The sequence below is a fragment of the Monocercomonoides exilis genome, assembly GCF_001643675.1.
Source record: "Monocercomonoides exilis strain PA203 chromosome Unknown scaffold54-601524, whole genome shotgun sequence".
Lineage (NCBI taxonomy): Eukaryota > Preaxostyla > Oxymonadida > Polymastigidae > Monocercomonoides > Monocercomonoides exilis.
In genome coordinates this window covers 2,245-19,423 of record NW_027150599.1, presented here as the reverse complement: position 1 = coordinate 19,423, position 17,179 = coordinate 2,245, and the positions used below count along the sequence as shown (strand labels likewise).

Here is a 17,179-nt window from a genome sequence, read left to right as displayed (position 1 = left end):
CAACGAACAAACAGTTTGGATGCATGTTACAAAAGAAATAATTTTGAATATTTCATGATATGTTTTTCAAAAAACAAGGATTAACTTTTTCAATGGATGAAATTCCATGTTGGATCATTGCCCATTTCTCAAATCACATGGTGATTTGCATTGAAAAGCATTTTGATTTTTTTTCTTCGAATCATTAAATGTTTCGTCTTTTTCCAATGTTTATGTGATGAGCAAGAGATTCGCAAAATCACCACCACTCTCTCTATTTTGTTTTATGATGAATGGAATAGTAGAAAAGAGTGGTTGCACAGATGCTTGAAATAGTGGAATGTTATGTTTTTAAAAGATAGCTCGTTCTCTTTTCCAATTAGAAAACAATTCATCCATTTTTGTGAACTTCAAAAGAATTGAAATAAATGAAAAAACTATTGTTATAACTGGATTAAATCATCCAATTTTTCAAATTGAAAAAATCAATTTCTTGTTCAACTGTTCAAGAAACAAAGAGATAAAAAGGGGAGATAAATGATATTCAGACTTAACTGAATATTCGTGCATGCTTTTCTCTTAATGTTCTCTTTTGAATAACATTTCCACAACTTCCCTCAAAAATGGAGAGTCACAAAAAGAAAACCAATTCACATCCGAAAGCACTTTCATATTTTAATGGTTTTTGATGTGCAAAGAGTATCTCTGATTTTTCGACTCTTCCTATTTCAATTGCAATAACGAAATCGAAGAACATTTTCAAACATTCAAAAGCCATAAATTCTCGCTCCTTTTAATCTGCAATGTGAAATCACTCTTCTGCTGAGAGACAATGAGAAAAAGATAGTTTGCATCTGCTTTTTTGTGTTGATATGAAAATAACAAATGAGTTGATTCAACAAAATAAAGAAAAAGAGAAAACATATTTAAAGATAAACAAACATAAAACAAATCAGCAAAACCAGAAATCCTTTTTCGTATGAACAACTTTGAATCCTTTTCCTTCACACACAGTCACACACCCATCAATCCCATCATGCTCACTCTGGTGCTTCCTCCATTGCCGTGCTGTCTTCCACCCCTGCCATCTGAAGCCCCCTTTCAGTCATCGCCACTGCAAGAATTACAAACGGTCGCAGCCGGCACAGCGTGCTCAGCAGCATTTTCTTCACCAGATCTGTTCGGCTCACCATATACGAGAAAAACAGCATCTCAAACGCCTCCACCAGCTCCCCATAGTCTTCACACTCCTCACACTCCTCACGCTCCTCACTTTTCTTTTTCCTGATCAATTCTGCTTTGTCTTCCTCAACCAAGCTCTCAAACATCTCCTCAAGCAGAAAGAATAGCACACGCATTCCATAGCTCAGCGTCTTGTTCCTGTGCCTTGCAAACACATTCCTTTTGCCCTCGCTTTTCATTGTTCCATTCTTTCCTTTCACTTTTCCCCTTTTCCCATGCCCGCCCCAAGCATCAGTCCAGGTGCCCATCTTGCAGCAGTCTTTGCCTTGACCTTTCTCACTCGCTATGTTCCCTTCCCCCAGAACAGCTTCACCCTCCCCTGCCTCTTCACCCCAGCTGCAAAACCCAGCAAACGGAATTCCGCACCCACACTCCCGAACCACCCTGCTTCTGCCTCTTGCATGCAGCTGGTGCTTGTTCAGCACAAGAACTGCACCAGCTCCCTCTCTCTCGTCTCTTGGCACAGCTGAATCCGAACGAACAACCCTGCTCCCACTCGCTTCCGGAAACTCCACCGTTCTCATGAACCGCCCATCTTCGCTAACCTCAACAGCACTCAACGCACAAAAGAAACTCAGCGCACATGCACGGCTCACCCCGTCCTTTGAAAACAGAAGCCGAAAATAAACCAGATGCAGCTGGTTCGCAACCACATCCCGCACAAAATCTCCCACCATCTTCTGCGCCCTCACACTCCGCCTCTTCTTCCTCACACACTCCTCCTCTCCAAATGCCTCTGCTTCAGCACCTGCCTCTGCCTCAGCACCTGCCTCTGCTTCCGTCTCATAGCTCGACTCCTTCAGCAGCAGCACAACAAGCGCTGTGATCACACACCTCACCTTCCTGTCTCCGCTGCCCAGCAGCCACTGCCCCATCTGCCTCACAATCCCACACACTCCCAGCAGCGGCCCTGCCGGCAGCGGCACAACAAGTCCCAGAATCTTCAGCCCTGCAAGCGCTGCCTCCCTGCTCCCCACTGCAAGACTCTCTCTCACAACATCCACTATCCCCATCACCACCTTCTTCATCCCATCCCCAACACACTCCACTCTCTTGTATCTCCGAAGGGTGAACAGCGACAGATTCAGCGATCGCTGAAATCCTCCCAATCCCCTGCTCTCTTCTGTTGATTCTGCTTCTCTTGAGTTGCCATCCTCACCCATCCCCTTCGCCTCCTTTCTCTTCAATGGATTCAAATGCGACTCCCCACAACCCTCGTAGAAAGCACATTCAGCCACACGCTCCCGCACATACTCGCTCTTCAGCAGCGAATGAATCGCATGCAGAGCAGAAAGCGATGCTGACTCAACAAACAAACATTCCTCCTCCACCTCCTCCTCTGCCCCTGCTCCTTTTCTTTCCTTGCATCCAATCCTCTTTTCTTCTTCTTCTTCTTCTTCTTCTTCTTCTTCTTCTTCTTCTTCCTCCTCTTCCTCTTCCTCTTCCTCCTCCTCCTCTTCTTCTTCTTCTTCTTCATCCTCCTTCTCCAAAACTTTCCCTTTTGCCTTTGCCTCAGCAATCTTCTTTTCCAGCTCCTCCAGCTCCTCAATCTCTCTGAACTCCTTCAAGTCCTTCTCTCTCGCTCCCATCAGCCGCCACCTTCCAACAACTGCCAGCGCCACCCCCAAAAGCGGCTCCAGCATCCCGTTCTTGAAAAACAACACCCGCTCCTTCGTGTCTCCACTCATCCCAATCCTTGGACAGCCATCCCCCAACCTTCTGCTCCCCTGAACAGTGTGCACCACTTCCATCAGCGCATCGTCCCAGTGGCTCCCAAAATAGAAGTCTCGGTAGTAGTGCCCCTTCTCTGCTGCCAAACACTCCCCCTCTCCCCTCTTCTCCTTATCTCCTTTCTTCTTCCTTCTCAGATTCCTCTTCTCTTCCTCCGCGTTGTCCGTTTCGTCTGACGATGAGCCATCAAATGCAACTGAACATTCAAATCCTGCTCCTTTCCCCTCTTCCCCCTCTTCATCGCTGTCTTCGTCTCCAAACGGGTTCAGATGCTCAGCAGACTCCCCCTCAAACACCTCTTCATTCGTGTCCCTAGCAGCATCTCAATCCCACTCAGCACTTTGCTCACAAATCGCACCCCAAATGACCTGTCCTCAAACACGCTTCGGGGGCAGGACGACTCCTGCTCTGCAAACTGCAGCAGCGACACTGGGTTCTGAAGAAAGTGCGACGGCGACAGTGCTGCCAGCGTGGCGCTGTGAGAATGCTTGGGCGATGAAAGTGGAGATGCCAAAGGAGATGCCAAAGGAGATGCCAAAGGCGAAGGTGGAGGAGATGGAGATGGAGAGAAAAAGGTGTTCAGCGAAGCACTTGTTGCACTTGCCGAAGCTGGTAATGATTTTGAAGAAGGAGATGAGGAGGAGGAAGAAGAAAAAGGAGAAGATGGAGAAGTCACTGTTGTTGTTGTTGTGGTTGTTGTTGGGCTTTCGTTGCAAAAAGGCAGCCCTCTCGAGTGTTTCACAAACACCTCTGAATATGTCGACCCCGTCACAATCTGAACCCCATCTCCAAACATCTCGCTGAATGGCTCCTCTTCATCGCTGCCATTTTCTTCCTTCCCTTCTTCATTTTCAGTTCCCTTCTTCTCTTTCCAACCCCCACTCATATCTTCTTCATCCTCGTTGCAAGACAAAATGCCATGCGATTTCCTCTTCAAAAAGATGTTGATGCTGCAAGTTCATTCACAGCATCCTCCCTTTCTGAACGGACAAACGCTGTTCGACGAGGAGTGCAAGGCAGGCACAAACAAGGGGAATTACAGCGCATTTGAGCATCAGCGATGGCATCATGCACTTTGATGTGGCTGGATGGCGGGAACAGCACAGACGAGGGCAGCTTGGGTCCTCCCTGCTCAGCACAAGTCACTGCCAGATGTGATTCCTTCAACTCTGTCGTCATTTTCAGCTGCTCAGAAACTCCAATCGGCACAGCATTTGGCACGTCCTCCGAACAGACACAGCACACATCCACATCATCCATCTCAGGCGATTCTGCATTCACCACGCAAGGCAACCCCGATGAGCCTGGTGGATTGGCACAGCTGCAACCATCGTTCTCATCTTCACCAAAAACACCACAACGCAAATTCGGCTGCACTGCCTGATGCCCCACACGCCTCCCACACGCCATGCTCGCTGCAATCGGACTCAGAAGTACTCTGCTTTTCGTCGGTGACACATTCACCCGATCAGCATCAACACTAATCCGCCTCCTCGCTGGTGGCGAGCTTGCATGCTGTGCCAACAAACACAATGAAGATGAAGGTGAAGATGAGGATGGCAAAGGCGCTGATTCAAAATGCTTCTTCTCTCCAAGTGTTTTGTCTTGAACTGCAACTCCACCTGAGCCCTCCTCCCTGCTCTCCTCTTCCTTCCCTGCCTGCCTCGCAAACGAAAACAATCTCTTGAAGAACCCCATTTTCTCCCGCTTTGTCCTCAGCCCCATTTCCTCTGCTTTCTCTTTCATTTCTCTTTCCTTTTCTCCTCCTCTTCCTCCTCTTCCTCCTCTTCCTTCCCTCTTTCCCTCATCATCATACACACTCTTTCCAACCCCTTCAATCGAAAAGCTCCTTCCCCTTCCCTTCTCTCCCCTTTCTTTCCCTTCCTCCTCCTTCTCCTCCTCCTCTTTTCTCCTCGCTTTCTCTTCTCTCATTGAAAGACTCTTCTGCTCCTCCCGATGCACCGCCTCTGTCTTCAGTGCCTCCATCTCCCTCACCCACCCCTCTACCGCCTTCGGGTGTGTTCTCCTCAAAAACCGATCCACCCTCAGAACAAGCTCCGGCTGCCGATCCCACTCAAACTCCTGTCTGCCTTCCTTCGCAGAGCTTCTTCTTCCCCCATCTACTCCAAATGGCAGGCAACCACAGCTGCTCCCTGCTCCGGCTCCTGCTCTCTGCAACCGCTCTTTCTCTTCCCGCACCCACTCTCCAAGCATCCGAAACCGCAGCGACGGAACAACAGACGGATTCGCAATCAGCAGCGACTCCCCCGACCGCAGCCCCAGACACACCGAGCATCCCTCGCTGAACGGCGAGGTGTCAACATTCGTCTCCCTCGTGCCCTCCAAAGTGGACGGCACAACTGCACAGAATTTGGGGCGTCGGTGGCGCGGAGGCAGCAGCAGAGACGAAGAACGCAACGACGCGCTGGATGCACTCGACTCGACAGCCGAAAGGAAAGACAGCACTCGCCAGTTCACAACAAACTGTGTGGGAAGAAGTACACCTGCGATGGCTTGCTCTGCCCTCTTCCTCTTCCATCCATCGACTGAAGATCCAGAACAAAAGACGAATTGCTCGGCTGCCTTGCTTGTGAAGTGTGTTGAAGAATACCATCAGACGGCAAAGAAAGAGAAGAAGATAAAGATGATGATGATGATGATGATGCTGAAGTGATTCGAGGTGAAGTGGTTGAAGACGAAGTGGTTGAGTTTTCGAGTGGATAACTCACAGAAAGTGGTGCAAAGTGTGCCAAATCTCTTTTTTCTGCTGTGCCTTCCCACTCGCCTGACGAAGCAGTGGATGAAACAGACAGACTTCCCATTCCTGATGAACACCCCTTTTCTTTGCTGTTCTTCGAAACCAGTTGACCTTTGCTTGGAAGCACATCACAAGAAGACAACATCGAATCTGCTTCGCAATTGCTCCTTTTCTGCGAAGCAGGACGAAATTCAGAAGCGACTGAAGCTGCCCAAAGTGCAATGTTGTCCCTTTCTCCTTTTCCATTTTCTTCTTCTGCTTCTTCTTCATTATCGTCTTCATTCTCCTTTCTCTCCTCCAAATCCTCTTTTCCTCTGCTTGCTGCTGCTGCTCCTTCCATTTCGGATAAAACCGCCCCAAAAACGCCTCTTCAAACGGAGTTATTTCTGCGCCTGCCCCAAGCGCTTCCGCAGACACAACTCGCACTGACTCACTCTCTCTTCTCACACACCCCGTCTCTCCTGCTGCCTGCAATCGCAATTGCTTCGATCGTTCCAATGGCGCTGCTGCCTCTGATGCCCCTATCCTCACACAGCATCCTGCTGCTTCCATCGCCTTCTCCTCGTTCTCCAGAAGAATCAGATGCATAAACACATTCTCCGGCAGACACCTTCTTCCTCTCCCTTCTCTTCCCTCTTCCACTCCTCTGCCCTCTTCAACGCTCCGCAGTGTGATCTGCTCCAACACATCCACATTCCTTTTGCCCATCCTGCTCTGCCGCCTTCTCCCTCGCCTCAGCATCTCCTCAGGCGCCACAAATCCACACGGCCTAAATGTCTGCTCACCCTCTTCATAAACAGGTGCCATATAGCTCTCAAAGCATCCCTCACTCTCATCACTCCCATCACTCCCATTCTTCTTTGATCCCATCGAATGTTTGTCTTCATCCTGCTTTTTCTCCTTCTTCTCCTTCATCTTCTTCTCCTTCTCCCTCTTCTTCATCTGCTGCTTCACTCCAGCCCAACACATCCCCTCTTCTCTTCTTTCTCTTCTGTCTGCTTTCCAGCCTCCTTCTGACAGAGCAGACGAGCGTGCTTTCTGAGAACGCTCTTCTCTCTCCTTCTGATAGGCAGCTGCGAGGCAAGTGCTGTCTGAAGAGCGCTCTTTCCCTTCTGAAGGTGCAATGTGCCTCTGAAACAGCCCAAATTCCAGCTCTTTGTCTCCTTTCGGAATCTTGAACGAGGAAACAGAAGAAGACGTTGTTGATGATGATGATGGTTCAGTTGCTTTGTTGGTTGTGAATGGCTTCTGTTCGAAAACACATTTCTGTCCAACAGCATTGGACAATGCACTCACCCCACAAAATGCCTTCTCACACTTTTCTGCTGCATCCCTCGCATTTGAAGGACAAGGTCTGAAATGCGAATAATCAACCACCGGAAACAGCGAAGAAAGAGGCATTTTGGAGGAAGCAGGCAACAAGGTTGGAGTTCTTTCTGCACAAAGATTGATGCTGTTTGTGTTTTGCGTTTGATTTTTCTTCATTTCTTTCTTTGAGTGCTGCCTTGTCTCTTCCACCCCCAATCTCCATGCTCCAGCTGCTGCTGAATGGCTCCTCTCCACCTTGTTTCCCATCCTTCTTTCTCTTCTTTCTCTTCTTTCTCTTCTTCCTTCTCCTCCTCCTCCTTCCCCTCCTCCCCCTTTCACCACCAAATACCCTCGAAAAGTCCGTCGCCCTTTCACCTTCCGAATCTCCACTGCCTCTTTCCCAACTGACCCTCTGCTGTTCGTCGACACCGCATACCGCTGCCGACGCACACGATACAAAACAAGCTCTGCCTGTGCTGAATTCGAAGTGCCCTGCTGGCACAGGCAAGACTGCCCCTCTCCATCTCCACCTCCACCTCCACTCCTCTCAATCACACAGTCCTCTTCCTCACACTCTGTTCGCACAAGCGGAACAACACTTTTCTTCTTCTTCTGCCGCTTCTTCTTTTCCCCTTTCTCCTTCTTCTCTCTTCTCCTCGCTGTGAACCCAAGCACCTCCATCCCGTCCGACGACAAAATCACATGCTCAATCTCTTCCCCGTCTCCAATCCGCCTCCCTTCAAACAGTCGTGTCTCTGCTCTTGTCCTCCCACAAAGCTCCTCCTCGCACAGCCCCATCTCCACCCCTGCAAAATATCGGTCTTCCATTCTTCTGAGCTCTTCTCCTTCTCCTTCTTCCTCTTTCTCTCTGTCTTCCTCTTCTTTGCTGCTCTCCTCTTCGCTTGCTGCCTCTTGCTCTGTCGTCGACTGCCACAGCGGCGACTGAAACCAGCGCAGCGTCGGCAGAGGCGCCGATGCAGACCGCATGCTGCTCAAAGGGCGGAACCTTCCATTCGGCGGAGAAATCATCTGCTGCTCAGCCAGACACGAAGAACACAGCATCCCTGGCAGACAAGATGAATCAGATGACGAAGATGATGATGAAGTTGATGATGAGGATGATGATGAGGATGATGAATGAAACGACGATGAATGAGATGGATGAGTGAGGCAGTCAGAAGGAGAGCGGCAGAAGGCAAGTGGCGAGGTGTTTGGAGGAGTGCCACGTGCTGCAGTCGACCGGCCGCGCTGCTTCGGAGGCGAAGGGAGGGTGGGCAGCGGCGCAGACGGTGACACATCCATCCCGCCAAAACGGAACCGCACCGGCTCCTCCACCGGAAGAGGCACAGACACACCTCCAGACACACATGTTGACTCAGATGCATTTGTTGAATGTGACATGGGAGATGTCATTGGAGCAATCAGCTGCCGAGAAGATGACAAAGAAGACAAAGAAGGAGAAGCATCCTTCGCTGCTGCCCACTCTGCGCTGCTGTGCACAGCCTTCTGCAGCAGATTCCGCTGCCCCTCTGAAAGCAGCACACTTCCTCTCTCTGCGCCTCGCCCGCAAATCACCGGCCTCGCCTTGCTCTCTCTTATCTCCCTTCTCTCTCTGCTTTCCCTTCTCTCTCTGCTCTCCTGCGGATACAACATCTGCAGCTCCATCGGCGGAAGGCGCAGAGGAGACTTTTGCTTCGGCGACGGCTGCTTCGGCGGAGTGTGCTGCCAGAAAGAGGACTGCGGCAGAGACACACACTCCTTCTGCCCATCCAGCACCCCTCCTCTGCTTCCCTGCTTTTCTTTCTCCAACTCTTCTGCTTTCCAGCTGTTGCTGAGGCAACTCTCAGACGTTGACATTTTTATTTCCTCATCTTCATCCTCTTCCTCCTCTTCCCCTTCCTCCTCCTCTTCATCATCATCTTCATCATCTTCTTCCTCTTTCTTTGCTTCCAGCAGCTCCTGTCGGCAGGCACGCCAAGCTTGCTCTCTTTCCTCAAGAAGCTGTCGAGTGCTTTCGCCAAACAGAACATCAACTGCCTTCACAACAGCATCCATAAGCACCACCTCGTTCTGCACTCCGTCATAGCAACGCACATACACGCACATAGAGAGAGAAAGAGAAAGAGAAAGAGAAAGAGAAAGAGAAATTCATAAACATCAAAAATATTCATATGAATGAATGAATCGACAAATAAAAAATGAGTGAGTGAGTGAATGAATAAATCAACAAACAAGAAATTTAAAGCATGTTTTTTTAAAAAAAAAAATAAAAATAAAAATAAAAACCAAAAAAATTTGCAAAGCTACATGAGGCACACCATATGGAACATAAATAGCTCTTTTCGCTGTGCAAGGCTCGTTCTGTCAAACCCCAAGTTGTGCATCGCAATCATCGTCCGCAACTGGTCGCACAAGTCCGTCTGCCTCTGTGACTCTTGCCCATCACTCTGTCCCGCTTCTGCGCCTGTCTCTCCAAGCGCACAAAGTGCTTTGTGCAGAATGCTCTTCATCGGCTGGTATTTTGCTGTGGCAGAGGCTGATAAAGATGGTGGGACTTTCGACGATGCCACTCCGAGAACGACATCTCGCCCGCTCGCCACACGCCTCAGACGTGACTTGCTGTTTGGGCTGAGTATCACCACACATGCCTCTGCATATTTCATAAGCACAAATCGGGCAATGCTCAATATAACAGGAGCCACGGAAATCAAAGGTTGATCAGGAAAATCCATCCTCAGCGTCAAAACCTTCAAAAACGACGGATAAAGAGACTCACAGAATTTTACAAGAGAAAACTTGGCGAAATAAATAAAAAATTCACTTGTCGAAATAAAAGCTTTACTCTCAAACTGGTGTTACAACTTCTGGTTCTGAACGATGCCCATAAATGTCAACAAGATTCAAAGATACCGTTTCATGCAAAAATGCATCGGCATAAGCCAAATTTTCAATCAGATTGGTTGAAATAACATGCTTGGGCAATCGAGCTTTTTTTTGTTTTCGCTGTTTGACTGGGGGGAATAGAAGCGGTTCTACCCCAGCCTTTACCGGATTCCATTTAAAGTTCCCAAATGGGCTCCTGAGTCTTTTTTGTACTGCTGAGGGAATGTGAATTGTTTCATTTAAGCAAGACTTAGAAAACAAATTTCGTTTCTCCAAAGAAGAACTCGTTTTCTCGCGCTGCTTCATGATTTTTGTCTATAAGAGCGCGTTGATGTTATTTTACACTCGCAATAGTTTTCACTTTGCATGACTGGACGCTTTTTTTAAAAACAACTCCCATAACAAAATGCAATTGAAAAACAAAATGTGAAATTTCATAGTTAATTTCAAAAGACAATGCATCTTGCAAAACGATGGCTTGCAATACGTTCTTGATGCATGACAACTGCTATAAAATAGAAATTGAGCTATTTCAAAATTGTTTATTCTTTCACACAAAAAATAATTCAAAATGGGAATTTTTCAAAAAAATTGAATAATTTTCATACGAAATAGAAAAATCTTTTTAAAAACAAATATATTTTATCTGTTTTTTTTCAATAAGAATAATCTGATTAATGCACTTAGGGAAAATCAACATAGTGAAAACAGCATTTAATCAATTAACAAAAAAAATTGACTCAAATTTATTTCTTCAAATTTTTCTTTATTGAATCTTGATTAATATCCCGATGTGAATTAAAATGCTTATGATGAAGAAACAAACAAATAAAATATTCCCAGATATTTTTTATGATTTGAAAAAGAATGACCCAAAAAATAAGTTTTCTGTTCTTAATAACAACAATGCGATCAAAATAATTATTTTTGCAATGAAAATAAAAATTTCTCATGCTTTCATTGGAAAAAAGATTTTTGTGGAAAAAATGACCTTTTAACAAAACAATGAAAATTTTTAAAAAATTGCTCACTCGCACACAAAGTTTAAGCTGATACAGTTTTTAAAAACGAAAACAATGGAAAAAATCTACTCAAACATATTTTCAAATGATTGTGAATAAAAAATTCGTCAGTTGAATAATAATTGTTATTTTGAATGGTAAATTAGTAATTTTGAGTTCATGAAATTTTAATTTTGAATCATTTTTGGCGTATATCTTTAAATTATAAATTCATCAAATATAATATAGGTAATTCTTTTTCACGTGGGACGAAATTTTTGACTTCATGTATATTTTTCAACACTATATTTTCTTTCATTTTTCTCAATCTTTTAATTTCACTTTGTTTTTTTTCCATGAAAATGAAAGACTTGAAATAATGAGATGACAGAAAAGTTTGGAACAGTTTTTTTCTACATAAATTCAAGAATTTCATTCCATTCATGTTTTTTTCAAAAAAATATTTTGAATCGAAATTTTGAAAAAAAACAAAGTTTGGAGATACATTCGATAATAAATTTCGCTATGAAATGAATTTTCTGCTTCACTTTCATGTTAAACATATGTTTCAGTGATAATTGAAAAGCATAGAACATTTCAACTTTAATTAATCTTCCTGTGATTTGAAACTCTATAATTATCGATACTCCGAAAAAATATGTGATTTTAAAAGTTTTTACAAATCATTTGAAGATTAATTAAATAAAAACAATGATTTTTTTTTTTACTAATAATGATTTCTCATTTTCAAAATAAAAAAAACAGATTTGATTTCTTTCTGTTCAACAAGTTATTTATTGTCGCCTGAACATTTGTTTGCATTATTTTTATCAAATTATTCAATTTCTTATTGCTTTCTTGCTTTTCTTTCGTTTTTCTTTAGACTATTTTAATAAATTAATCATTCAATCCCACTTTTTTTCGGAAGGAGTTCTATTGTCTTTGTTTGATAGTTCAGTAATATTCAATTAAATGGGTGATTCTTTTTGATTTCATGTTTTTTCTGTTTTATTTTTCGATTTTTGTATTTGTCAGAAAAACTTGGAAATCAATCAAATGTTCTTGATAATGACACTTATGCACCTCGCTGTCTTTCTTTTGTAACGGATGTTTTTTCGGCAAACAATATCAAAGCATTGAACATATCGATAAATATTCTCTCGTCAATAACATCAAACCTGGAAATAATACTCACTCCAAAGAAATATATTATTTCAAAAATAATCACTCAAATTGGAAGAAAAAACAAAAACTGAGGAAATTGTGTTTGCATTATCATATAAGTGATAATTGTTGGCATTATCCATTTATTTATCAAAAAATTTCAAATTAATGATATGGGACAAAATATAAGACTTCAGGCATTTTCATAGATAAATTATGCACTTTTGATTAACTTTTTCTGAACAAAAAATACAAATAAATCGGGTTCATTTTTTGAAATACATGTGATGTCACAGAATATAATGTTACGCAATTATTTATCCCTGATTGCAGATATGAAAATCCAATTTATTATCAAATCTGAGAAAGATTCACAAGGTTATGAGTGAAACAACTATTTATTGCTTTATGCAAAAAAGCTTGAAAGTCCGTATTTTCCCCCTTATGTTCGAAATTCAAGAAATAAACCTTCAGCTCAATGAAAACAGCATTGATTCTTCTCATTATCCGATTTTCATATCCAACGTTTGCTTTTATAATAACTGCAATGCAACAAACTATCAGATACAGATGCAGTTTTGAGTGGGAATTGATAAAGGCTTGAATTCACACAAAGAAAATTTTATTGTTCACAAAAACAATCACCAATATGCAAGTTTCATATTGGATTTTTCAGAAATGAATTGTGCTTTCAACGAGGGGCTTTTAACATTCAAAGATTTGTTGTTCATTTGACTACAGGATATAATATAAAAAGTCATTAATTTTATTCAAATGTGTTGTATTTCAAACAAGCTGCATCAGAACACAATCAACATTTTTTTGGTGTCATTTCCAGAAAAAGCAATAAATGGGTGATTATTTTTGAAATCCTATATTTTCTGTCAAATTTTTCGGTTTGAATTATTGTTATGAATATTTAAAAATGAACCCTGAAAAGTGATAGAGCTATTTTGTGGCGCATCTGCTATTTTTTTTTCAAATCAAACTTTGGCTTTTGAAACGAAAAATAAATTTTTAAATTTTGTTTGAAATTATTTAACAAATGACAATGAATTTTCATTAAAAGAAACATACCGAGAAAAGTTATGATTTCAAAAAAAATTACCCAAATGGCACATTATTATTAACAAGCTTCATTATCAACAAAAAAAGAAAAAGAAAAAGAAAAATGATTATGGAATATGCATAAACTCACATTAATGCGGGTTAATGCATATATCATAAAACTTATCTCATGATTTTCTTTATTGTTAATATTAAATTTTGTTTTCCCATTGTTTCAAAGAAAAAAATGAAAAAAATATTTAAAATATCCAGACTTCATAAATTTCATTCAATCTATTGATTTTTTATATAAAATCATGAACTGATAAAACAATGATTACTAAAAAATATTAATGCTTTTGAAAAATGAACAAAGATTTTTTTCCACTTCATGTTTAAAAGAAAGTTGTTAATGATGTTGTTCATTCTTCATATTTCAATAATAATTCTAACATCAAAAACTTTTCACTTTTCTGTATTCATCGTAAACTGAAGCACATTCTCCATCTCCGGCCTCAAAAGTGTTTGAATCTTATTCGAAGAGATCAATACTTCGTTGAAGATCATTTTTTGCGGTATTTGTTTATTTTTTTCATTTCAAAAAAACTATTTATGATTTCCTCATCGGTTTCTTGATCATTGTCTGATCAAAAGAACATTTTTCAAAAATCTTCTGAAAAACAAATGGGATATTTGAAATGTGTCTAAGTTATTTTGAAAAGTTCCTTTTGTTTAATTTTCATGAAAAAATGAAAATTTCACGTCTTTATCAAATTTCTCTTTTCACTTATGAAACTTCACGAAAATGCATAAATTAACATTGTTAAGCATTCATATCCATACGGGTGAATTTTGGTTTGTTGGAATGAAAATTTGATGAAAAAATTCAATTTTCCTTTTCACCTGAAAATTAAACAAAAGGAACTTTTCAAAATAATTAAGACATGTTATCAGAAATTTTTCTCTGTTCATTGAACAAAATGTTGCACTTCAGACTTTTTAACAGAAAAACACTGCACCACCGACAAACTTTTCGTGATCAAATAATTTAAATAAAATCTGTTCGTTTTTTGAAATACATGTTAAGTCACATAACATTATATAATTAAATCAATGATGGATTCAAACTAATATAAAAATATCTTGTTTATTCAGATATTGAAGAATATTTTATAAAATTATTCGAAAAATAAAGTTTTTATGATTTGTGAATAAAAAGCTTCAAAGTCCATATTTCAATTCATATTTTAGAAATCTTGCAAAATTATTCTCAAACAAATTATTTTTGTGGAGAGTTGAAAAGAAATTTTATTGTTAAAAATGAATTATTCCAACACTGAAAATAACATGTTGTTTCAAGCAATGAATGAAAATAACATTTTGAGTTTTTGAAGAATAATTTGAAAGAAACAAATTTTTGAAATACGGTTATCCAAAACATACACATATTATTTCAAAAATAGTATCCCGCATGGAACGTGATTTTTGAATGGTCTCAAATGTTTAATCTTATGGTTGAATAAAACATTTCATTCCATTATTATTTTTTGAAATCAATCCGTCAAATTTCATCGCTATGCAAACCATTTCAAGTTGGAAATCAATATATTGAATTGATTTGTTCCATAACAATATAAATGGTTGAATTGCTGGAATTGATCGAAGAATTCAATTTTTTGTTAAATTGAATAATAAAATGTCGAAATATTTTTGAAAAGTTCCTTTTGTTCAGTATTCAGGTTTATATGAAATTTGAATATTTTCATCAAATTTTCATTCCAACTCACTAAAAGCTTCCAGAATGGAAATAAATGCTTGATAAAGTTATTATTTCTATTCTGGAAACTGGTGAATTGGATGAAATTTTCTTCAAAATACATAATTTTTGTTTTCACCTGAAATTAAACAAAATGAACTTTTCAAAAAAATTTGGACAAATATTTGCAAAATATTATTTTTAAAAAAAATAGCATGTATCTGATATAATATGGTTCTTTAATCATATTTGTTGAATAATATTGCATTAGTCGTGAACATTTTATTGTCAGAAATTCACATGTAATAGTTTTTTCCTTCAGAAATATATCAAATGGAACAAAATTTAATATGATTGAACATAAGGTTACTTTTAGGGAACCTCAAAAATTGAAAATTTGCTCATAAAAATGCTTTTTGTTAACAAGCAAACTTTCATCAACACTCTTTGATGTTGAATGCATGTTTTATTATCATTTTGCTTTTATAGGGTTTTCTTTTCAAAAACAACTATCCCCTTTTGAAATTTTAGAAAAATATTTTAGAAGAGTTATTTTTATTCTAAAAAAAGATATCTTTAGATTTCTTTTTTGATTGATGGTGTTATTTGCGATTGTTATAGTTCGAAACAGCTCAATTGGGGCGAAATTATTTCTTTTATGAAAAAACTTTGTTTTGTTCCAAACTTTTTCCCTATCTTATCATAAAATATCAAACATTCCCATACTTTAGTGTGAAGAAAAAAAAGAAAATTGATAAAAACATCAAAAATAATTTGGTGGAACAAAATTCATAAAACCTAAAATTTCGTCCCAATTCAAGTATTCAAATGAAGTTTGAATAAATTCTTTTGAAATTTCAGATGTGAATAGAAAACCATTCAATCATTTTTGACTTATAGTAACTTTCATAATAGGCGGACACTTTCCTAATGGCCGGACAGTAGCCTTTTCTCAGCAGCTAATGAACGTAGAATTTTGATTTTTTCCCACATCGATCGTAAGGCGAATATGAGTATATGAAGCATTCTGAGAATACTTTATTCTTGTTCATTCATTTTTTAAAAATAAATTTTGTTTTTCGGAGAAATTCGGAAAAACTAATTACTCCGTGTTTCTCCGAAAAACAAAATTTATTTTTAAAAATGAATGAACAGAATGTATTCTCAGAATGCTCACTCTCGCTGCCACGATGTGAAACAACATTAGCTGCTGAGCTACTGTCCGGCCATTAGAAAGTGTCCTATTATGAGTTACTATATCAATAGGTTAGTATATGCATAATGCATTAATAATATCTCCAATCTTTGGGTTTTTGGTTCATATTCATGTATTAAAGCAAAAAGCGGGTGCTCCTAAAGTTACCTTTTGTCTATGATTGCAGCAATGATGCCAATTAGCCGAATTGAAAATGTGATTATTATATTGACGCAAATTGGAGTTGAATTTTTGATGAAGGAAGTTTTAATGAATTAATATAATAACAACGCAAAAGCTTGATAATCCTTTTTCCCCTAATCAAAAATTACTCCGAAATCTTTATTGAAAACAACAAAATTCAACAGTTTTCATCAAAAAACAAGCTCTAAATAGAAAATTAAATCAAACAAAGCATTTCCACTATTCCAAGATTATATAAACGAAGGAAAGTTGAGACTGATATAAAAAATAAAAAAAAATAAAGATATTTAAAAAAGAATAAATCCTTATGTCAATCAGCACGACTTTTCTTTAAATCTTTCAATGAGAAAATTTGTTCACGAAATCAGTATAACTTTTTAATCCATCACATAATGCAATATTTGATAAATATTCAAAAAGTTGATATCAGAGGTTTTGCTTTATTCGAGCGGTCATATCAATTTCTCCATTGGCATTGAATAGAATTTTTCTGTTTAAAAAGCAAAAATTCTATCAAATACTCAGATCGACAAAATGTTCCGCTTTTATTAACTTTTATTTATCTTTAAAAAGTGATCATGCATTCTCTTTCTTGATTAACATTTCTGGCGTTCTTCTGGGAGAGCGTCTCAGAAAACATTAACATTGACGCACAAACAAAAAATTTGATGTGCTATGACATTACAAGAAGAAGTAGAAAAACAAGTGAATGAATATTGTAAGTGTTTCCAAAAAAATATATTGAATAATAAGTGCAGGCTGATGACACAATTAATGGGCTTTAAATTCATCAGTCTTTGATTTCTTGTGAGAACAGTGCTTCCTTCACTTTCTTGTTTCAATATTCTCTCCTTTGTTCTGTCTGCTCAGCACAGGATGATCACTTTCCATATGTTTAGTATTCTTTGTCT

General features: G+C 39.7%; 1 protein-coding gene across 1 annotated transcript; it reads right to left on the bottom strand.

Moving 5' to 3' along the window:
* Window positions 1-636: 636 nt before the first annotated feature.
* On the bottom strand, window positions 637-10,239 carry MONOS_18218 (uncharacterized protein). The gene is made up of 8 exons (XM_067871216.1): window positions 9,869-10,239; window positions 9,337-9,813; window positions 5,788-9,088; window positions 5,564-5,737; window positions 3,947-5,498; window positions 3,333-3,902; window positions 1,002-3,264; window positions 637-833 (listed from the first exon to the last, which is right to left on the bottom strand). The coding sequence occupies exons 1-7, from the start codon at window positions 10,205-10,207 to the stop codon at window positions 1,020-1,022; spliced, it is 8,658 nt and encodes a 2,885-aa protein (XP_067720300.1). The 5' UTR covers window positions 10,208-10,239; the 3' UTR covers window positions 637-833; window positions 1,002-1,019.
* Window positions 10,240-17,179: the final 6,940 nt, after the last annotated feature.